The sequence below is a fragment of the Protopterus annectens genome, chromosome 7.part0 (genome assembly GCF_019279795.1).
Source record: "Protopterus annectens isolate FY-2018-M chromosome 7.part0, PAN1.0, whole genome shotgun sequence".
NCBI lineage: Eukaryota > Metazoa > Chordata > Ceratodontiformes > Protopteridae > Protopterus > Protopterus annectens.
In genome coordinates, this window is record NC_056739.1 from 774,900,553 (window position 1) to 774,925,591 (window position 25,039).

The 25,039-nt window shown below is 41.6% G+C and overlaps 1 protein-coding gene across 2 annotated transcripts in view; it reads left to right on the forward strand.

Annotated features, from left to right (window-relative positions):
* Positions 1 to 25,039, forward strand: part of LOC122806682 (E3 ubiquitin-protein ligase RNF144A-like) — a 157,181-nt gene that overhangs the window by 87,393 nt on the left and 44,749 nt on the right. The window contains exon 3 of one of the 2 annotated variants that reach the window (XM_044077300.1): positions 22,828 to 22,983. The exons of the other annotated variant lie outside the window; for it this stretch is intronic. Within the exon in view, the coding sequence (XP_043933235.1) occupies positions 22,828 to 22,983 (156 nt within the window). The remainder of the gene's footprint in view (positions 1 to 22,827; positions 22,984 to 25,039) is intronic. 2 annotated transcript variants of the gene reach the window in all.

Consider the following 25,039-nt stretch of genomic DNA (forward strand, 5'->3'; position numbering starts at 1 on the left):
CTTGTGTTATGTGGTGGACCATAGTGCCCCATGAGCATATCACTGTGACCTCCACCTTGTCCAGCTTGGTGAGCATGTCCTCACTGTACTGGACAATAAAAGTACCTAACACAACTGCAGCAGTAGTGTTGTATAGCTGTACAGACTGTGCTTGTTTGGCACACAGGATTTGTGTGCTATGTGTTATGCGTGCTGTGTGCAGGCCTAACGTATGCCTGTGTGCCAGCTGCAGAGTTGTCTGCCAGGCATGCAGGATGCTATCCTTAGGCTCCACGAATGGCCCGGTGTGTTTCCATGCTTGTATTGCTGTCAGTGTAGGTCCACATCAGACTGGTATTGCAGTCACTGTAGTGTTTCAGGCCACCTGACAGGTTATGCCAGTACTGGGTTCACAGTGCTTTGTCCACAGTTTGGCCATGTGTTTCCATCTCATACATGTGTTGTACATCCATGGGTAGGGGATAGGGTTGACTGTGTACATGTGGCAGCTGTGACATTACTACATGACTCACGTATTCCACAACTGTACACTAGAGGTGACTGACAACTGACCTTTGCACATGCTACCATAGTATTGAGATTGTATTGGTGATTAACAGCACATAGGGCCAATGGTGAACAAGATACATAGGTTCATACAAGGATATCTGCCCAGGGCATTTATACACCTAGCCAGAATGTGTGTGGCTTTCACCATGCATTGTAAATCTATCTTGCTATGCCCTTTTCCAAGGTTAGTATACTGTGCCTCTGTCTAACAGTGACACATAAGTGATACCCAGGGTAAACCTACAATGTCACATCCAGTCATTAATATCACTCTTGAGGATAGTCACTGAGTGACTCTGCCTAACCTCTATTGGGATAATATTCCATGATGAAGGGAGCCTCTGAGTTATGAATGTGCCCCTCCAGCATGTCCTATGTATATCACTCCTGAGGTTCAAGTCTTTCCAGCGTGTATCCTGATGGGATCTGGATATTCTGGGGTGCAGCATGGCCATTAAGTCAGGGTTTGACATGGCTTTATATGTCAGGCACAGCTTGCCTATGAAGAGGCAGTATGCCACTGAGTAGAGCTGCTGTTTCTTTACCAGTCAGTGTGTGGCATCTGTTTGAGCCCCTTGATCCTCTTGTCGAGGTACGTATGTGGTCTTTCCAGTTGCTGCAGGCGTCTGGTAAGGTGCATGCCGACAGGGTCATTGTAGTCATTTATGGGCATGATGAGGGATGAGTAAAGAGGCACAATATCCTCCCCTGATCTACATGTGAATCCCTTCATGATGAGGTGGCCTATATAAAATGTTTTCCTAACCACTTTGTCCATGTTGTTGTCAAATGGTAGAATGCTATCAACCTGTGTACCCCAAGGTCCATAATTCCTTCATCTGCACTTAATGGATTAACACATATGTGGTACTTTGTGGTCACTTTGTGTTTGACAAAGGGGATGACTATATGCTTTTTGGCATTCACCTTGAGGCCATGGCTGTGGCACAAGTCATGTGTTTGCAAGAGGCCCTTTTGGAGGATGCGTGTGTTAGCTGGAGAGTTGATTATGGCGTCCGGTTTGCAGTCTTCTGCGACTTGCTCAGCCACAGTACTTCCATGTTGGCCTGTACCTCTGATAAATATATAATGAACATGATAGCTCCCAGGGCTGAGCCTCGTGGGACACCACTTGTAACTGGTTTGAGGCTGACATGGCTCCAGCAATTCTAACCATGTGTGTTCTGCCCTTGAGCCACTGTGCAATATCCATAGTGACACAGGGGTTAATATGTACACTGGTGAGCTTCCCTAGAATGCACAAGTGGAGTATTGTATCAAAGGCTTATGCAAGGTCCAGGTAGGCTGTGTAGACCTCCTTCCCCTTGACAGTGGCCTTGGTGACTGTTTCAAAGAAATCAAACAAGTTTGAGAGGCAGGATCTGCCATTAACAAAGCCAAACTGTGTATGGTGACATGTCTGTAGGTCCTCAATATCTATATATGTGAGGTTCATGATGATCCTTGCCATAGCTTTGCAGACCAAGGTATTCAGACATATGGGGCGAATAGTGTTCAGGATCCGTTAAGGCACCACCTGAATGTAGAGGGACCACTGTTGCTGTACGCCACTCTTTGGCCACATATCGTGTAGTAAGGCTGGGATTGAACAGTAGTGTTATGTCTGGGTGTAGCTCTTCTTGTGGTTCATGTATGACACAGCCTGGGACACTGACTGGTCCCATTGATGCAGTGTTTATTGCTTTGGAGAGGGCAGCTCTTACCTGAGCATCTGGGATGTCAGGGGGGGCAGCACTCTGCTGGGAGACATATTTGCCCTGTTGGTGTGGTGTGGGGAGAAGGTAGCAGTGAACCTGTCCACTAGGATGATGGCAATGTCTGTGTGTTTGGTATTTCGTGTGACATCTTGGACTACCTCTGAGCATATCTGGGTATTACCACCCAGGTTCCTAACATAACTACAGAAAGCCTTGTGATTATCCTCAGTGTCTTGTGGAATCTTCTCTCAAAGATGGCCTTAGACAATCTTATGAGTGCCTGTAGTTGTCTTCTAATACTCATCAGTGATGCCTTCACATTTTGGGAGTTTGCTGTATCATGTAGTGGCTTAATCCTTCTATTGTATAGTTTGTTTATGGCTGGTGTCCAGCACACAGGACGTCTGCCTTTGGAAGATTGGGTCTTGCTTTCATATGTGATTGCATGATCCATGCATTCCTGAATGTGTCCATAGAATGCCTTTATACAGGTATCTGCAGTCTGGTCCATATTTTCAACAGGCCTGGGGGCTATGAAGGTTTCCACATCATTTATGAGGGGTGTGAACATGCTTGACATGAGCTGTTGACTGACGTCCCGCCCTCCAGACTGAGCAAGGTGAGGGTCACATTTAGCTACCTGTCGGGTGATAGAATGTGCCACATAACACAGGCACACAGGTCACTCCACAGCAAGTACAAGTATGAGGCAGTCATTGTCCATGCTGGTGTGAACAACCTGAGACGTACCTCCCTGGACCACATGGAAAGAGACACAGAGGAGCTCTTACAGCACCCTCTCAAACTCAGGACTCCCACACAGCCCTCATGCTCACACAGGAGAGTATAGATTTCTCTGCAAACACCATCATACTGGGTGACGTCAGCTACCCAAACATAGACTGTGAACATTACTCAGCCACAATACCCAAGCTCTAGGGTTCCCATAGTTCAGACACTCTTTAGCTATGGAACAGGTAATCAACTTTCCCACAAGAGGGGCAGATATACTAGACCTGATCATCACAAACATGAGTACAAAATGCTCACCACTTGAAGTATATCCCTCATTGTTGCAATCGAACCATATACTAATCACACTGGAGTACTGGATCCCCCACATATGCAAACCTCAAACACATTGATGTGTGTGTGGGAAATGCCCCTATTAGCAACTGTGACAGTACACTACAGGATGCAGATTCCCCTTTTGAAACACTGATGATGTCAGCACTCTATAACTATATTACCTGACTTAGCATTCTCCAGTAATTCGTATAGCGCACTCCGCTAATGCGTCTTTCTCCGGTGTCATAACATAGTTAGGTAGGGGTTTGAATTCTGCAAAGGGAATGTATGAGTGGGGTTTGTGTGTGTGCATAATGCTGTGAGGGTAAAGTGCCTTTTGCCAACTGGGAGAACACACTACAGGGTGCACATCCCTCTTCCTAAACACAGATGATGTCAGCACCCTCTAAGTACAGCATTAGAAAGGATTGCTCCTACTAATGCAAATAGCACACTCTGCTAATGTGTTTGCCTCTGGTGTCATAACACAGTTAGGTAGGGGTTTGAATCTTGCAAATGGAAAGTATGTGTTTTACTGTGGGTGGGGTTAGTGTGTGTGCACAATGGTGGGGGTGGGATGTGGCTTTTGCCAAATGGAGCTATGCACTGCAGGGTGCACATTTCCCTTAACAAACAGTGATGTTGACAGCACCCTATACAAACAAAACAACAACAGAGAAGGTGTTGGTACCAATAACGCATGTAAGGTAACACTTCTTCAGGTAATGTCCACAAAACGAAGTAGGATAAACGAACAATCCTTTTACTCTATACAAACAACATGACAACAGACAACTGCCAGTACTCGGTATAGTGCTACATGCTACTGTAACATGCACATGTGCCAGAATATACCTAGATAGTGTTTTGAAGCCTGAATGTGGCAAGTGTGTGGATGTGGGATGTTTCCGTGTGTGCATTTCCATATGGAAGACATGTTGGATGTGGCAATCAGGGTACCACAGTACCTGATGCACATAACACTTTTAAACTAATGAGGTTGCCTGCACCCTGTGAGTACAGGTAGAGGGAAGGAAATTGGTAGTAATCCACATAGTGCACTTTTCAAATGTGTACCTGTCATGTATCAACAGCTACTCATGTAGGGTAATAAATAATGGGAATGGCAGGTGAGCGTGTGCATGTGTGGGGGTAGCAGGGTGTGTGTAAATGCATGTGTGACAGAACAGATACATATAGCTGAATCTACATAACAGCACATGATGCGCACTCCCACAGTCAAGTAATGAACATGCTGCACCTCAGGAAATCAAAGTCCCATACAGCCACACGCTCAGGAGACCTGAACCTCAACACTGACATAAATAGGACATGCTGGAGGGGCATATTCCTAACCCAGAGGCTCACTTCACTTTGTAATGAACTCACACTACAGGTTAGGCAGAGTCCCTCATTGACTCTCTTCCATAGGAATCTGGATGAGTGGATGGAGATCAGAGTTGTACCCAGGGTATCACTTCTATGTCACTGTTAGACAGAGGCACAGTATACTAACCTCAGAAAAGGGCATAGCAGCATAAATTTTAATTGGGTGGCGAAAGACAAACACATTCTACTAGGCTTATCAATGCCCTAGGGCAAATAGCCTAGTATGAACCTATGAACCTATGTGTATTGCTATAGTACCTCTGCCAAATGTTGCATGTGTGTGTGTTGTGGGGATGCACAGGTAATGGCCAGATATTTCTGCACAGGCAACACATCTGAAACACTCTGGGTGTTCATCCCTACATACTGTATGTGTGTTGCCATCCAACCCTGTGATGTGGACACACATTACTCAGCCTGGATATACATATCCCAACAACACCACAAGCACAGTCCACTACCTTGCTATGTATGCATGTAATTACACAGTTATTCACTAGTTAGGACTGTGATGCTATCCATGCAGCCCACTGGGCCAGTGGAAGCCACAACACACACTGCTGGCCCATTTGCAAAAGCTTACCACAGACATCCCACATAGTGCATGTACTGTGCACACACATATCTAACCCAGACCGTATGCACACCACTTATTTATCCTGTCCAGTGGACTACAGATACAGGCACATTGTATAACAATAGCAGGAGGCTACTGCAGCACAGGGCAGATTCACATGAAGGCAAGGCATCTGTGGTCAGCAGTGTTAAGATGCTTCACATTCACCAAATGCACAGATATTGGCAACATTGTTGCAGACAGTTTAGGTGCAGGTACCCCCCCCATTCTCCTACACAAGTGGAATTAGTTATCACAGATGACTGTAACCTCCCTATCCTCTCACATGTCCAGGTGAGGGCCACCCTCAACATTGCAGAACACATAGCAGCACTGTTACAAAATGGTATCCCTGGATGTGTGCTACGTTCACCCCTGGAGGACATAGCACCACATTACAGACTGATATTAATCCCTGGCCATACTACAGGATATGTACCTGAACAGTGCCATACATACACAGTGGTCCCACACCAATGAGGAGGAACCTCTACTGACCCTGGGAACTACTGCATCATATGCACAACTGGCCTTGTGTTCTAAGCTATGGAAGTTTTAAGTATGGGCAACATGTACAGCAATATTACATATGTATATATTTCAGGACTATGTACACACAACCTATCTCATGGACATACCTATAGATAGTGAACTATGATACATTTGGAGGTGTCACAGTAGACACAGTATTAACCTGCTACTTTGCATTACCTGTGTTTGTGGCAGCTGTTGCTGTGTCAGTGGTGCTGCTTGCTGCTTGCTGTTTGCTGCTGCTGCTGCTGGTTTTGCTGCTGGCTGTCTTTATATTTATTTTATTTCTCTCTCTGTCTCTCTCTCTCTTTCTCTGCAGGTTTTGTGCAATGCATGTATTGCATGTGTGGAGTGTGGGTACTGGATGCTTTTGTAGGTATCTGCATAGGTCCATGTGATGGCCTCTGCACCACTTGTAAGGCAGCATTTGCTAATTGCATGCAGCCAGTTGTGTACTGATTGCATGTCTCACTGTGATTTCAGGACAGTGCTATAAAAGGGTATGTGAGATAGGCGTTGCCCTTTCAGATTGTAAGGGCGTGGACCATGCTGGTATGCTGTTAACAGTGTTCTGTGAGTGTGAAGGTTAGTACATCTCTCATGCTTCATGCTGTGTTGTAAAGTCAGGTTGCTGCATTTCTCTTGCCTGTTCCCTGTAGTGAGTGTGTATGCATACTGACGCCTACGACTATATTTCATATGTATTGCTATATATATATATATATATATATATGTGTGTACATATACATACTTTCATATATGTACATTAGCTGACATTATTGGGTGCAAGCTAACAATTAGCAGGGCTGTTTCTGTTAACACTACACTAGTATGGGAATCCAGTAATTGGGACAGTAAAAGTCTGCCTGACATGCTTTGGGTAGTACACATACTATATTGCCTTTATCTTCATTCATACTATTACGTGTTCCACTTATTTAGCACTATATTCCTGTATGAGAGTCATGGCTTACTGGTAGGTCATACAGACTAGTGTTACAATGGTCTTGTGGTAGGGCCTACTAGTACGCTTATATTTTGCTTTCAAATTGAGTATAGGGCCTATCAATCAAAGTGCTGGAGGCACCTTTAAGCAGTTAAAGGGGTTAGTAGGTCTCACAGGAGTCAGGCTGTGTTGCAGATTCTGGTTGCTGCATTTATCTTCACTGTTTCCTGTAGTGCGTGTGTATGGACACTGACACCTACCACTATATTTCATATGTATTAATATATATATATATATATATATATATATATATATATATATATATATATATATATGTATGTGTACATATACATACTTTCATATATGTACATTACCTTACATTATTATGTACAAGCTAGCAATTAGCAGGGCTGTTACTGTTAACACTAAACTAGTATGGGAATCCAGTCATTTGGGCATTACAAATCTACCTGACATGCTTTGGGTAGTACACATCCTATATTACCTTTATATTGATTCCTACTATTACATGTTATATTTACTTTAGCACTATGTTCTTGTATGAGAGTCATGGCTTAGTGGTAGGTCATACAGACTAGTGTTACCAAGGTCCTGGGTTTGAGACTGACAGTAGGAATTATTTTTCTTTCAAACTGAGTATAGGACCTGTCAATCAAAGTGCTGAAGGCACCTTTACGCAGTTAAAAGGGTTATTAAGTCTCACAGGAGTCAGGCTGTGTTGTGGATTGTGGTTGCTGCATTTATTTTCACTGTTTCCTGTAGTGGGTGTGTGTGAATACTGACACCTACCACTATATTTCACATGTATTAATATATATATATATATATATATATATATATATATATATATATATATATGTGTACATATAATACTTTCATATATGAACATTACCTTACATTATTATGTACAAGCTGACAATTAGCAGGGCTGTTTCCGTGAACACTAAACTAGTATGGGAATCCAGTAATTCAGGCATTAAAATCTACCTGACATGCTTTGGGTAGTACACATCCTATATTGCCTTTATATTGATTCCTACAATTACATGTTATATTCATTTTAGCACTATGTTCTTGTATGAGAGTCATGGCTTAGTGGTAGGTCATACAGACTAGTGTTACCAAGGTCCTGGGTTCGAGACTGACAGTGGGAATTTATTTTTCTTTCCAAATGAGTACAGAACCTGTCAATCAAAAGTGCCAAAGGCACTTTTAAGCATTTATAACCAGGTCTGCGCTTGTTTGCGCAGAGCTCATGCATGCGCACTGGCGGTGAGCTCCGCACACTCAAGTGCACACCCGCGCTAATTTCTTTGAAAGAAAAGAAAATGGGGTGACAGGAAAGTGGTGAAAAAGGGGTCACAAAGAGGGTAAGACAGTAGGGAAACAAGCTTGGGATTTGCAGGAAGGATGTAGGTGAGGCCCATAGCTGCCGTAAGACAGTAGGGAAACAAGCTTGGGATTTGCAGGAAGGATGTAGGTGAGGCCCATAGCTGCCCATGTCTTTCTCAGCAACAGCTGTGCATTTGTATGCAATTTGGTGTGACATTTGGAACCTTCCACCCCTGAGAGAGGTGTCAGGACAACATTAATACCTGTTGTACAGCCAATTGTAATTAACAGTTTCGATGTCCAGCGGACATGTGTGCAATATGGACAGCTATGTATAGGGTGTAATTTTTTTGTGGGTACAGAGTGCCCTTTTTTTTGTTTTTTTATCAGGTGAGAGTGGTATGTCAGGTGAGGTAGTTGGTATAGCTGGGGAGGTAGGTTGGGTAGGTTAACAGACAAGACAGACAAGACGCATACAGGGGCGGTGTATGACACATGTGGGGGGGGTACACAATTGACGGGGAGGGAGGTTGGGATATCCAAGACACATGAGCCCACAGATGGCAACAGTGGAACTGATATCCCCACCCATAGGCAGTTGCCACTGTTCCTTCACAGCCCAGGACGGGGCTGTGCTGGGGGCTGTGCAGGCGGGACAACGGGCAAGCCCGTAAGCTGTGCCACCCAGGCCTCAAGCTGGTGTAGGGGCCCAAGAACAGAGTCTTGGATCTCCCTTCGCACCACAGACCAGACACCTTGGAGGGTGAGTGGACGTGCTCCTCCGGCCACGCTTGCAGAGGGGGGACGGGCCCCATCTCCTGCAGCGCTTCCACCCGAAGGTGGCACAGGGCCACCGGAGGAGGGTCCGGCCTGGGCACTAGTGCCAGGTGCACTCACCAGCTGAGGTGGGAGAGGTGGGTCCGCTGGGACCTGCCTTCCCAAGCATTCTAGGTTTGTGTGTATGTTATGTTAGTTTGGGTTAGTGGCATATTATTCCATTCAAATTAGTTGTAACAGCATGCATTGGTATTCCCATTAAACAAACACCCAGATATTAACACCATTGAACAACAGGCATATCAATATCACATGCATTATTTGAACGGAAATACACAATCGAACAACATGCAGGGTTGATTAATAGCAACAGGCCATCAGGTTTGCAGGTTTGCAGGTATGAACAGGGCACATGCAACAACAGACATGCATATATTTTTGAAACAGGACAAATGTCCATGGTTAATGAAATGTTCACATACCAATATTTAGTGGGTTTTTTAATTTGCAATTATAGGGTGGGGTGGAGAAAGAAAACGATGACACATTCATAAATCATACATTGATATACATTTGTAATAGAAACACAATTAGCTTGTGGGTGATACTTTCCAAATGATTTTTACTTGACTGTCATGCTAGACCTGTTACAGATACATCACTATCCTAGTTATTTTGAATTTGATCAGATACATCATCCTACTACACTTTGATGACAGTGCAGGGGACAACTATGGATGTTTAGTATGTCAGACAACCATTCATTATATCTGCAAATTGCTGACTGTGATCACCATATACAGATTTTGGCCTGAACATTCAAGAGTCAGACACACTGAAATCAGTTTGGGATGTTAAGTTTTAATTCCCACATGCATTTAGTTCTGTAGAACCACACTGAAGCTTATATATTCAGGTGTTATTACTACGTTATTCATTGATACATGACCCTTTCTGTCACTCTCACACATCCTGCAATTTCACAGTTCAGGTTGGTACTTCTAGGCTTTGTTCACATATTAGACCTGTGGGGATTCCAACACTTTCCAGCAGCCTCACTTCTGTCATGATTCATCATTTCAACAGGGGATATATCTCACATGTGATTACCTCAGATTGTGAAGCTGTACTCTTGAGACTACTGCAGGTTATACTACATTTAATTAATGGTGGGACATCTGTATTACAGCACTATTTATTTCTATCACTTATATTTCCAGTTTCACTTGCATACTGATGAACTTGTTGCAGCCATACCTGCAGACTTTTACTTGCTGCTTGCACATTCTATTACTTTTAAGCAATACACTGCAGTGTTCTGCTACATGCTACACTATAATATTTATTTACAAGTACTAGGTGGGGTTACTAACCTGCATGGTGGCGCAGCCGCACCAGCCTGTGGTCATGTGTCTGTCGATTCATAGAGTGGACACCTGCAGCTGTAATACAAAACAAGTAATATTGGGATACACATCTCCATGGTATCAGCTAGTTGAATTCCTTACATACATAAGTAAAATGTAACTTACTCAGTAGTGGGGCATTGGGCATATCCCGGGCCTCCTGGATCCATTGGGTCAACTGGTCTTGCTTACGTCGCTTCAGGTCCGCATGGTGGTGATGGACCTGCTCACCAGTGCATGGAATCCCAGTAGCACTAGTAAGATCATGAGCCAACTGGTCCCATGCCTCCACCCTGTACGCTCCCCATGAGACCTGGCCCTGCATGAGTTGGGCCTCATGATGGTGAACTAGGTACCAGACCATGTATCTGGACTCCTCAACGCCCCACTGCTGTGCTCGAAAGCAACGTCCCTCCCCTACTCCACTCATTCTGCCTGCAGGTCTATTCTATAATCATTTCCTGCTGTGTATTCCCGCCTATGGGGCTTATATATGCCAATTTTCCCCGCACATTTCTATGATTGGCCGGTTTAGAATTGTATCTACTTCACAGAAACTGCTTTATCATGCTCCATTTTGGCTTACATCCTATATATATGCTATTTCTGCATTTCTAAGTACTGCTGTCATGGCTTAGTGGTTTAGTACCTTGACTCTAGTGCATGGTATCCTGGGTTCGAATCTGACCACTGCATTTTAAATTTTATGACTGTCTAGAAATGACTTCAGGACCTGTCAATCAATCATGCCAAAAGCACTTTTAAGCACTTTAAAACCAGGTCTGCGCTCATTTGCGCGGAGCCCACGCATGCGCACCGCCGGTTAGCTTGTGGGAGCGTCGCGCAAACGGTGTGCGCTGGGTTACACCTTAATTAGCTAGTAACACACAGTTTGAGCCTGTTAAACCAGTCCTTAGCTATGGGCAAGCAGTTTGCAGTTTGTGAAACACTACTTGGCTATGGGCACTCTGTCTCACTGCAGTTTAGCTATCAGTACATTTCTACATATTTTTATTATTGTATTACTTGAAAACATATGCTCCATTTTATTCCATTTTACAAAAAGGAATACTTTTACATTTGTACAATACTGTCGGGGCATTTTTAGTGCTTATTTACAAAAAAAAAAAAAGGTTGTTGTGTGGGCTCGAACCTTGCCTGCCTGCTCTCAAGCCGACAACTCTACCGCTATGCTTTTACTTCTTGGCTTACTTTGCATATTTAGTTCTTATATCCTTTTCCACTTATTGCTACCTGCAGTTGCGCTAGTAGCACACCCGCGCACACGAGCGCACACAGTAGCAAACATTTACGGGGTTTAAAAAAAATAAAACAGTTTTTATTTTCATTTTACAACATCTGTTCACTTTTTACATTGCTAGTCTGTGGGGGCATGTGTTGTGTAGTGTGGTTATTCACATTTCCATGGCTTCCCTCGTGGCTGTTTACTTTCAGCCATTCTAGACTTCTGGGGGCGTATCTACGGACACGCCCCCTACTCTCTTACACGGACCGTGTAAGAGTTACAGTGTGATTCAGCATGCCTCATGCACCTCATGCATATGCATGACATGCTGACATCACACCGTTTAACTGCAGCCTCCGTGTAAGAGTTATAACTCTTACACGGAGGCTTCCTGAATCCTGCCCATCATCTACAAAAAGTCTGTAATAACTTATATTATGAACATATGGATTTCTGGCATAGATAAAGTCACATTCCCACTGTGCCAAAACTAAAAAGGGGTCAATCTGTGTCAGTGCAGACTATTTCTAAATGGTTGTCTCAGGCTATTAGCTTTTGTTGTTCCCACCACAACAAAACTATTCAAGGAAAGGTCAAGGCACATTCTACCAAGGCCCTGGCTTCATCTATGGCTTTTTTGGGAAGGGTTCTACAAGCAGCAATTTGATCCCTTGGACATGCTTTTACAGACTCTGCCCATATATCTACGGCTGCTGCAGCAGTGATTAATATGAAAAACATAGTATAGTTGTGTAAGTCAACTTCCCATAACAAGATATATTAAAATGATGAAAGCAGTAGTAGCTGCTCCCTCCTACCATCCTTCTTGGTTTTTAGTGTGGATTGTTATACCAGGGTGTGGACATTTGATTTTTTTTGTTCCTAGCAATGTCCTCTCAGGAATCAGCCTCTCTCTGTCCCAGTTGGCATGAAAGAACTGAAAGGCTTGGCACCCAAACCTGCCTTTTACTTAGCTCAGCTTGAAGTGAGTAATTGTTTAGGTATGTGGAAGGTGCACTGAAGCTTTGGAAGCTAGCCAATTGGCATGTCCTTGGCAGGATACAACCTGTATAGCTGGGCTACTGCAGTGATCATTTGAACATGTACTGTTATGTTAAGTTTACCTAAATGACTGTACTTTTTCTGGCTTTGAGTTTAACTTTTGGTTTGTTTCCTTAAGCCTGCTTCAGTATAAAATAATGGCAGATTTACTCAAAGTGTCATTGGAACCTTAAAATAAAAAAAGTAATAAATAAAAAAATGTCATTCCAGCCAGCACCATGCGTTAGTATAAATAACCACCAATCAGGATGCAGAGAAAAGCATTATAGGAAAAACACTAAATTCTCATATGAAAAGTATGTAAATGAGCAAATCCTAACCGGCCTTTTACAGAGCAGCTTAGATTTAGAATCCCAAGGTACTCATTGTAGATTTCTTTATAGAGTATTGCAAGTATCTAAATGTTTATTTGCACTGACTATTAACCAGAACCTTTGGCATGCTCTTGAAGGCAGCTGATAAGTACAAAATTAGTGCTAAAACAAATATGAGGTAGTACTTTAAAGGTGTTAAACTACTATCCCATCTACCTGAGTTGGTGCTGACTCGAGTAGATGTAAATGATGTGATAGCACATAAAATGAGATTTTAGTTAATATCTTAACAGACATTAAATTAAGATCAGCAATTAGTCAACATACACAACTATCCCATTTCAAGCATCAAGGAAAAACAAATTATCATACACAAGGAAAATGAGCTCAGTTTAATTTCATTGCTTCATCATTTATTCTGTATACTAATGTTTATCACATAGTACACCTTTCTTTTCAAATAAGTGAAATGTACTGCGTAAGTATTATATCCTTAGTACCCTCCTGCACCCTTCATGTAAACCATACAGAATATTGCTTAACGTAATAGTTTTTTTATAGATCTACACCTTCCTTTATGTAACTACTTTCAAAAAAATGTGGGGAGTCTCTTCCACTCAAGAAAAAAACAGGAGTCATTGATTCTTCAGTTCCACATTCTGAGAAATGCTGAAGGTGTAAGCAGTGCTAACTATGGAAAATGTTTTTCTCTCTATACTAATGTGTGACATTGCATATCTTCGGCTGTGATAATGGCTACAGAGAACTCTGTCCTGCCCTTGTAAAACAAGCATCACTGGACACTGGAGAGCTGCAGTACACTGTATAGTTTTTCTAGCAAGGAATCAGCCTGGCTGTTAGAATGATTACTGGCCATAGCAGTATTTATTTTAGGTATTGGAAAGGCTGCCAAAGAATATTTCATCCAAACTGCACAAGCACACTGATAGACTGAAATGGGTTGGTATGCCATCAGAAGCATGTAAAAAAACAAACACTTCAACATCCTTTGGTAGAATAATGCATATCTGTTGTTGAGTTGTTTGCCAGTTTAAATCTTAAGGTAATGTTTAACGTTTAAGTTCTATAAAATTTTGTTAAAAAAAAGCTCTTTGAATGTGTTTTCACAGCTTGTTTGTTATACAGAATTTTTGGAATGAAGTGATGCTGAATAAAAAATTGACCACTGCCAGTGAAAATAACATTAAGCAACTATTATTTCATTAGTTTCAGCACTCTGTTGTCAAGGTTGTACCAGACCACACTGTTCTTTTAGTCTCACAGATTCCAGTAAAAGACAGGATAAAATATCTGAATCTCTCTCTCCTGAAACCCTGAAAAAAAGGGCAGCCCTTCCAGCAAGACATTTAAACAGTGGACAAAATATTAATTTCTTGACTTGCCACCTCACATAGACACAGAGCCAGAAGTATTATTTGCTTTTCCCAACAAATGAAACAGCTTACCTTTCAACTTCTGGCATGGTATTTGTAGCAGGGGTGGCTTATTTGAGAAGTTCTGAGAATGTCTTTCTCCAAATACTATTCTTTTAGCTGGTGCACTTAAAAATAAGTCTATACGTTGTAGGTTATTTTATAATAAGTTTGAATGAGTTTTACTACAAAGCAGGCTGCACTTCCATGTGACCCAAAGTGACTTGTTTAATGGGATTGTCACTGATAAATATTCTGCTGGGATGTGATAGGCTTTGATGTAACACCCCCTACCAGGTATTTCAGGAAAAAAAATATAAAAGCATAACAAAGTGGTAACAAGAACAGTGTATAAAACTGCACCCAGACTTACAAGAGGGGATAAAATAAAAGTAAATTGTCTGTATCAGTAATTCTACTTTTTAATAACCATTTTCTTTAGGACCCAGCTAGATTTATCAGCCCTCAGCATACAAATCACAGATCTCAGACAGCACTGAAATAAAAAAATAGTGCATAGATAATAAAATCAGTGCTGATAAGAAATATACTGATAAATGTGAAGATGAATACAGTGGGCTGCAAGACAGAATCAGGGAAGTGGGCACTCAGTCAGATTGGGCGGTAGAGGTTAGGAGGACAGAAGAGTAGAAATAGCTTGTGGGTAAAGAAAAGGAGGAATAAGAAAGGGATCAGATGTATCACAGGAAGTGAGGTAAACAATCTAGATGGTGAGAAGGGCGGGCATAAACAGGAGAGGCGGAGACAGAAGGAAGTGAAGGCGTTAAGATTCAGCATGAGGACAAAGAGGAGAGTGTTGGTGATTGCAGACCTGATTAACAAGGGTACTCAGAGCTTTGGCAGGGGAGACGGTGGTCATCAGACAGTCTTACAAAATAGTAGGAGGAGGTGACACAGGTGCTCAATGTAGGGGCCAAGTGAATGTATGTTGTGGTCTGTGGAGGCATCAATGACCTCTTAGGGGAAATAGTACTTGCGGTAGCGAGCAAGATCAGGGAAGTTGCAGAGAAATGTTATATCAGCATTTTTCAGGTAACACTTTCAGAAGTGTTAAATGGGTTATGGTCCAGCCCCTGTTTTTGCCAGTGTGGTGGTAGCCTATTGGGAACAGGAATATGTTTTAAATTCCCCATATAGGGCATATTGGGCCTTTTATGGCAGATTTTTAGATGATATAATAATTTTTTGGAATGACAGTGAGGATAGACTGATGGAATTATTCACTTACATTAATGGCACCACTAGCTTCTTTACATTTACTATGAATTCTTCAGGAGTAGAAATGGTTTATTTGGATGTTAAGGTTACTAAGAACAAGGAGTTGAGGAGATTTGAGTCAGGACATGGGCAATAGCTGCTGATCATGGAAATAAGTGTAGAACTTGGCTAGGCTTGTAAGGGACTTAGGGCCATTAGCTTAGTAACTTCCTATGATCGTATGATCTTATAATCTATTTTCAGAAAACCAACTTACTCCAAACACACTGTTACAGTTCTCTAGTTAGCACCACCTTTTTCAAAAAAGGGCTCTGGTGAAAGGACAACATGTCCGTTTAGCCAAGATGGCATCTGATGGTGAAGTCTTTTACAAAGAGAGAGAAATATTAACAAACATGTTTAAAAAAAAGAGGGTACCCAGAATATTTATTAAGTATTTAGCCTTGGAAGTGTTTAGAAAAGACAAGAAGGGTTATACTTCTCTTTGTTATATGTAAAACAGACTTCTATTTTTTCTAAACGGGATCAACTAGGTGACGCGTTAAGTGTAGGTAGAGCTTTCATTCTTACAATTAATGCACATTTTCCAGCCATTAAGAAAGTAATACAGAGGAATTGGGACATTTTTTTTCTATTGACAAAACACTACAAGACCATTTGCAGAAAAACTCAGAATTATTTATAAGAAGGCATCAATATAAAAAAGAAAGATAGTTCACCTGTCAGGCAAACACTCCTCCCAAAGGAGTTAAGGAATAAACATTAAGTAAATCAGTTCAGGAAGGAGTGAAGCTAAGTAGTCCACAGGTATGTCGCTCTGGATAACTCCAAACCAAGTAAAGCAAACAAAGTATATCCAAATAAAGCTCGAAGTTCTGTGGTTCACACAAATAATTTATTGTAGTAGACAAGCGCTTTCGCTAAACATAGCTTCTTCAGGTCACTAGACCATTGCAGACATGTTGTTAACGCTGAAATCACGTGATACAAACATTTCATAGGTATGAAATGTTTGTATCATGTGATTTCAGCGTTAACAACATGTCTGCAATGGTCTAGTGACCTGAAGAAGCTATGTTTAGCGAAAGCGCTTGTCTACTACAATAAATTATTTGTGTGAACCACAGAACTTCGAGCTTTATTTGGATATACTTTGTTTGCTTTACTTGGTTTGGAGTTATCCAGAGCGACATACCTGTGGACTACTTAGCTTCACTCCTTCCTGAACTGATTTACTTAATGTTTAATCAATATAAAAAAGCTTTTGTAAAGAGACCTTGTAAATAGTACTAGGGTTTGTGCATACTACAGCCAATGCCACGCCAATGCCGCTATATGTTAGGCGGTAGTACCTTTTTCATTGATGGGCGTGGAGAAGTTCACATCAGGCACAAATACCACTGTTTAAGCAAACGAGTAGTATATGTGTCCCGTGCACTGCATATATCAGTTTTCATATAGGTAAAACTGACAAAACTTTTAAAACAAGGGTATATTAACATCTTTACGATATTTAAGATGTACTTAATGCTTTGTACAGACACATTAATTAAAACCATGGCCACACTTTTATGTTTTACATAGCGGACAATGTGAAACTGGAAGAAAGATGGGGACCCTGGAGAGACTTATTAGAGGTCAAAGAACTAAAGTGGCAGCTTAGGACGAATGCTACAGGTCCCTGTGGGCTGAATGAAATGGTGTTTATTTGTTGCATATTAAGGTGGAAGGCAGCTCTTTGATTTAATATTCATTTTATTGACAAATCATAAGTGCATTCGCAGTTCCTGCTGCTTCATCAGATGATAATGACAAACTCTCCTTATTGAAAATGTTTTTGAGGCATTACCTTTTTAAGGAGTAAGTTAACCATGTGATTAATTAGTGCTTTAGAGTTGTATACATAGTGGTGTAATAAGGAGAGTTTGTTATTATCATCTGATGAAGCAGCAGGAGCAGCGAAAGCGCTTATGATTTGTCAATAAACTGCATTTTAATATGGAGAATACTGCCATACTTGAGTCTGTTTGTATTTTTGGACTATAGTGTGCTATTTGTATAGGACTCTTGCATCTAGTAAAGTCGGTAGCTGTGTTCCTGTGTTTGATTTTAATATGATGGAGTATGCTGGATTTTAATAGCATGGAGTAATCGCTTTTGACGTCCAAAAAAACAAGCACATTTATATTCTTTAATATTGTAGGAGCCATATTAGGTGGACAAACATGCTGACAATGTTTGTATGGGAAGTGCAATAAATGTTTTTTTAATGTAATATTATATTTGTGCATACACACAATTTTATATAGTTATGTATTTGTATGGTCATATTATTTATTTTGTATGTATTTATGAGTGTAAATTGTGCTTTGCCTTTTTACCTGCACAGTTTTCTATGTATAATGATTTCTTGCTTTTACTTCAGTTGGACTGGGTAACTACAGAGTAAAATTCACAGTTACTTTTTTTTCATCTGATGGCTCTTGCCAATCAAGTGTAGGGGAGGGGTTTTATGTATAAAAAGGAATGTTCTGAGTTTTTTTACTTATTCTGAAGAAGTCCCATTCACCAGGGAAGAAAGCACTAAATGTGTTTTATTTGAGGATTAATAAACTTCAGTCTGGTGTGCTCTTAAAGCTTCTGTGGCAATTTTTGTGTTTGTTGTTTGAGTTTCAGTGGTGTTTCCTGGTTCCCAGAATGAATAAACAGAGCATTAGAAATGACAGAACAGAGCAGTAGAAAGTACAAACCAGGTGAAACGGGACGAGAACATGGTGCTTTGAAGTGGTAGACATGGGGCCCTGAAAAGACAGGGCAGCACTGTGTCATGGACAGGCTCTGTATTAGCCCTTCTGAGCAGCACTGTACTGTAGAAAGGCTGTGTATTAGCCCTGCTTAGAGTAATATACCTTGGACAGGCTTTGTATTAGCCCTTCTGAGCAGCACTATACTGTGGACAGGCTCTATATGAGCCCTTCTGAGAGTCCCATACCTTGGACAGGCTCTATATTAGCCCTACTGAGAGCCCCATACCTTGGACAGGCTCTGTATTACCCCTTCTGAGCAACACTATACCATAGACAGTCTCTGTATTAGCTCTTCTGAGCAGCACTGTACCGTGGGATAATGTATTACCCTTCTGAGCTGTATTATACTGTGGGCAAGCTCTGTATCTGGTCTTCCGAGCAGCATTATACTGTGTGGAGGTTCTATATTAGCCCTTCTGAGCAACACTATACTGTGGACAGGGACTGTATTAACCCTTCTGCACAGCACTATACTGTGGACAGGCTCTGTTAGCCCTTCGCCGCAGAACTGTACTGTGGACAGGCTCTGTGTTAGCCTTTCTGCACAGAACTGTACTGTGGATAGACTCTATATTAGCCCTTCTGAGTAGCACTATACTGAGGATAGGCTCTATATTAGCCCTTTTGCGCAGCATTATAACATGAACAGGATTTGTATTAGCCCTTTTGCACAACAGTATATTGTGGACAGGCTCTGTATTAGCCCTTCTGACCAGTACTATACTGTGGGCAGGGTCTGTATTAGCCCTTTTGAGCAGCACTTTAGCATAGACAGACTCCGTATTAGCCCTTCTGAGCAGCACTATACTATGGACAGGCTCTGTATAAGGCCTTCTGAGCAGCACTATACCATGGACAAGCTCTGTATAAGGCCTTCTGAACAGCACTGTACCATGGACAAGCTCTGTATAAGGCCTTCTGAGCAGCACTATACCATGGACAAGCTCTGTATAAGGCCTTCTGAACAGCACTGTACCATGGACAAGCTCTGTATAAGGCCTTCTGAGCAGCACTATACCTTGGACAAGCTCTGTATAAGGCCTTCTGAGCAGCACTATGCCATGGACAAGCTCTGTATAAGGCCTTCTGAGCAGCACTATACCATGAACAAGCTCTGTATAAGGCCTTCTGAACAGCAATATACCATGGATAGGCTCTGTATTATCCCTTACAAGCAGTATTCAGAAGTGGATATGAAAGGTATCTCTCAATGATTTCGCTCTTGAGGAGAATGTATTGACACTCAAGTCTGGAATAAATAACAACTTAATTATGATCAGAGACCCAGTCATGCTTATATATACCCATTTAGAACCATGTCTCTCATTTTTATATAATTTTCAGGAACAGTTCCTAATTTTGCCTCATGAAAATTATTTGTTCCACAATGAAAGGGTATGTCTCACTTACAGTGTTAGGATTTGTAAGTAAAAATATACAGGGCAGCAGGGCACATAATTTAAAATTTTAGTATTTCATCAGTAAAACACACAGTAAGTATAAAATAAAACATTTGAATCATGCTGTGGGCTCTCTGCTTAGAGCTAATAGCAACAATTTCACATTTGAAAGGCACTGTTCCACATGTGGAAAACTGAGGGTTGAGAGCTACAAAAATGCAAATAATAAGAAAGCAAGCCAGCTTTTATAGCGAGGGGTCAGTCAAAGGATGCTAGAGCTAGTGCTACTTCATTAAACTTAAGTATGATTTTTTTTAAGCCAGCCCCAGGAGCGTTCCTTAGTAATCACAACAAATCCACATCTTTTACATGGTTCTTCTGCCGTGACTGTTTATTCATTTTACCTCTATTAAGTTTGTGGCCTTGCTGTGGATTGTGTCATGGAGAGCTCTGAGTATTATAAATACCTAATTAACTAGAAAGGGTGCAATGTACAAGCAGCAGAAAGTAACGATTCAGTCACGTTAATCATTGAGGATACACTGCATGAGGAACACAAATGAAAGATTCACATATGTTGACCAGAAAGGATACAATGCATGAGATGAAGAGAGTGAAGGTTCTATCATGCTGGAATACACAAAAATGTAGGGCGAGGAGATCCAGTTGTATAAACCTGTGGGAACACATTACACATGAAGCACAGATAGAAAAGTCAGATTAACTACTGATACACTGTTCAAGAACAGAGAGAGAAGATACAGGCATGTCTAGCAGAAAGGATTCACTCTGCAAGGAACAGAGAGAGAGATCTGCTTATATTAAGCAGAGAGAATACACTGTACAAGGAACAGACAGAGAAGAAAGAGTCACGTCAAGCAGAGAGGATACACTGTACAAGGAACAAACAAAGAAGATACAGGCATGTCAAGCAGAGAGGAGACACTGTACAAGGAACAGACAGAGAAGAGAGTCATGTCAAGCAGAGAGGATACACTGTACAAGGAACAAACAAAGAAGATACAGGCATGTCAAGCAGAGAGGAGACACTGTACAAGGAACAGACAGAGAAGAAAGAGTCACGTCAAGCAGAGAGGATACACTGTACAAGGAACAAACAAAGAAGATACAGGCATGTCAAGCAGAGAGGAGACACTGTACAAGGAACAGACAGAGAAGAAAGAGTCACGTCAAGCAGAGAGGATACACTGTACAAGGAACAAACAAAGAAGATACAGGCATGTCAAGCAGAGAGGAGACACTGTACAAAGAACAGACATGGAAGATGCAGGCATGTCACGCAGAGCAGATACACTGTACAAGGAACAGACACAAAAGATGCAGGTATGTTAAGCAGAAAGGATAAACAATACAAGGAACAGACACAAGATACAGGCATATCATACAGAGAGGATACACTGTACAAGGTGCAGACAAAGAAGATACAGGCATGTCAAGCAGAGAGGATAACACTGTACAAGGAGCAGACAGAGAAGATACAGGCATGTCAAGCAGAGAGGATAACACTGTACAAGGAGCAGACAGAGAATATACAGGCATGTCAAGCAGAGAGTATAACACTGTACAAGGAACAGAGAGAGGGGGAAGATACAGGCATGTCAAGCAGAGAGGATACACTGTATATGGAATAGAGATGGAAATCCAGTCGAGTAAGGTAGGTAGACAGGATACACAGTACAAGGAAGAGAGAGGGAAAATCCAGTTAAGTAGAGAGGATACACAGTACAAGGAATAGAAAGAAAGAAGATCCAATCATGTTATGCAGAGAGGATACACAGTACAAAGAACAGACAGGGAGGGGTGGAGCCCATCATCTTAACCTGGGGGATACCTGTGCAAGGTACAGGGAGGGGAGAAGCCCATCATCTTAACCAGAGGGGATACCTGTGCAAGGTACAAGGAGGGGAGGAGCCCATCATCTTAACCAGGGGGATACTTGTGCAGGGTACAGGGCAGGGAGGAGCCCATCATCTTAACCTGGAGGGATACCTGTGCAAGGTACAGGGAGGTGAAGAGCCAATCATCTTAACCAGGGAGGATACCTGTGCAAGGTACAGGGAGGCGGATCCAGCCATGATAGAGGTGTTTCAGTAACAGAGTGTCCACTAATGAAACCAATGCCCAGGATGGTCAGCATCTGCAAGGAATATAGGCTATAAATCAAAAGCATCTTTCTCTGAAAATCAAGAATGGATAGTAAAATGCAACAGAGGACATGTATTTATTAATGTATTCTGAAGGCAGTGAACGAAAGAAAACTTAAAAACTTACTTTGAGAAAAGTATAATTTGAACTTCTGAGATATTCTATGAACATGTCTCGTAATGTTAGATCTGGTAGTTTTTCAGTTTTTGTTTCTAGAGTTCTGCTGCTATCTTCAACATTGACATTTTCTTTCTATTGCAAATTGCTTGTCTATAATACAGACTGTATGTATATATATATATATATATATATATATATATATATATATATATATATATATATATATATTACATTATATTTTCCCACTGTTTTAATTTCTGTTTTTGTTTTGCTGCTGTTTATGTTTTAGAAGACCCATTTATGTATATTAAAAGAGTTACACTGGCTAGAACCTCCCCACAATATAACATACTCCTAACCCCTCATATTTAATAGCCTCATCCATAAACCAGACAAATGCTCATCCATTGACAGCATCATTCAGCCTTACATTCCAACCAGACCATTGCAATCCACCTACAAACTCCTTTTAGGTATCACCAAATCTAAGAATTCAACAGGGGACTCTCTTTTTCTCTACCTATGTCTACTCCTGTTTCCAAACATTGGAATGCCTTTTCTTTCACCATCAGCAAAATCATTTATATACTGTGACTGCAAATTATGTGACATATGAGTGCCTGCTTCATGCTTCCTGAAATGTGTAATGCTAAATGTGAATAACAAAAGCTAGGCATGTTCTTTCAGGGCAACATCCAGTTCTACTGTCCGACTTGTGATGCTGTGTGGTTGTGGCAAGAAGTGAGGAAAATGGCACTCCTCAGAGGCAAAGAGTGTGCAGAGCTGGAAGCTCGAATACTGAGGCTTGTCTCTACTAGGGAGGCAAAAGCACTTTTTCAAAAGGTGAGCCATGAAAATGTTTAATGCATGTCTTGTACTTTAGTGAACTTTTTTAGTAAATCCACTAAAATGCACAGCAAAGTGTTCTTAAAAAATGAAAGCATCCTTAACCAAATCAAATCTAATAATAAAACATACAAAGCTGTTTGGCATTTGTCTTAGGAAGTTAAGGCAACAAAATTGCAAATAAACTGTAATCTGCTGATATTTTGCTGTTTAACTCCCTTAAATATACTGTGCAACTGTTATCGAGTCATAGCTAGCTAATTTCTGCTGGGTCATTGCTGAAAGGTGATTTTTTTCAATTGAGGTTAAACTAGTTAACCATGTTTAAATTACATTTGTCCATGACTGCAGACACTGCGTGTAAAGCATCCCTTATGATTATGGGATCTGAACTGGAGAAACAATCACTATGAAACAGTACTCTCCACAGGCATACATATCCATAATAAATTCTTTTTTGGCCTAAAACTGTATACAAATCATACAGCATAAATGTTGCATGTAGTCTAAAATCATTATGCAAAGACAGCAGCGTACACAGAGACTCAGTCATGGAGTTATCCAAAAACTGTACACAAACTATGCAACATACTAAAATCATTATGCAAAAACATCAACGTACTTACAGACACATGCACATGTATATACATCCTGCACTGATGTGTATATGCTGCATGGACATGTATACTGTCACACACATTGTCATAGACAAGTAAACTGTACACACCTGGATATTCTACATTAGCGTGAACATGCTAAATAGCTATGTATATCCTGCATGGACATGTACATGCTATACAAACACAGACACACTGTACAAACACAGACACACTGCACAGACAGGCATACACTGTGCAGGCATGTACATACTGTACACATGCATAACCCGAACAGACACATATACTCTGCAAAAGAAATGTATACACTGCACAGACATGTATATCATGGACACATATACATTTAACAGATGCCCTGCACATACCTGGATACACTAAGCACACATGTAGACACAGCATGGTCATGTAGATTGCTGGGTACTGTAGAAAGCATTCTACAAAGTTTTGCAGAAGTCATTATTTATTTATTTTTTGCTCTGGACGTGGATTGTTATTTCGTGGGACCAGAACAGGGAGCTGGTTCAGCTAGCTATGCTTCTGGGTGTGATATTGTTGGCAGTTGTATGTGGTAGAAAACTCAGCACAGCTCCTCGTGGTATCCAGCAGAGTTCCTAGAGCAGCAGAGAAAGGAAAAAGCAACTTTCCAGATTTCTTCCCCTGGACATCCTTGACACCCCCTCCCCTTCTGCCCTGATTAAAACCACATCAAGAATTCTACTTCTGCTACAGTCCAGCAATATATGGCTGAAACATCATCATATCCATCATCACTCAAGCTCCCTTCCTCCCCTGGAACTTGGAATCTCCTAGTCTGTGCCTGACAGATTCAAATTCCCATAAGTATAATCTTCTTCTTCCTAATCTAGTTTTTCCCACCTAGTCTGTTATCCGCTCCTGCTGACGTGTCTGGGGACAGACACACTGTCTGCTTACACAAACACTAGACTGCCTTCCTCTAACTTAAGACCCAGGATCCTGGTCAGCCAGTGCTGCACTCTAAGCAGAGACTTGCACAAAGCCCATAGATTGGCAGGACATAGGCTTGACATCCCAGGTTGGTTGCAGTAGCTCTCAGGAAGCATATATGTGGGAGCACTCATGTCTGGAGAAAATCACCAGATGTCCTGTACTGATACTATACCTAAGGGGCACGGTTATGGGTACAGGGAAAAGCCTGTCTGGGCTGTACATGGAATGATACGTGTCATTGATTGGAATTGACAGTGGATTCAAACAAGCATGGATGCCTTCACACCCTGGTCTGGAGGATAAGCCAGACTAACCTGGCTGGTAAAAAAATGGTGACCAGCTGTGGCTGGGAAAAGGGAGGTATAGTCTGCTATAGGCCCTGGTGTAGGGGTATGCCAGACTAACCTTGCTGTGGTGAAGGGCACCCCACCTTTCTGATCTGCAGGTGGATGTTATGCAGACTGAGG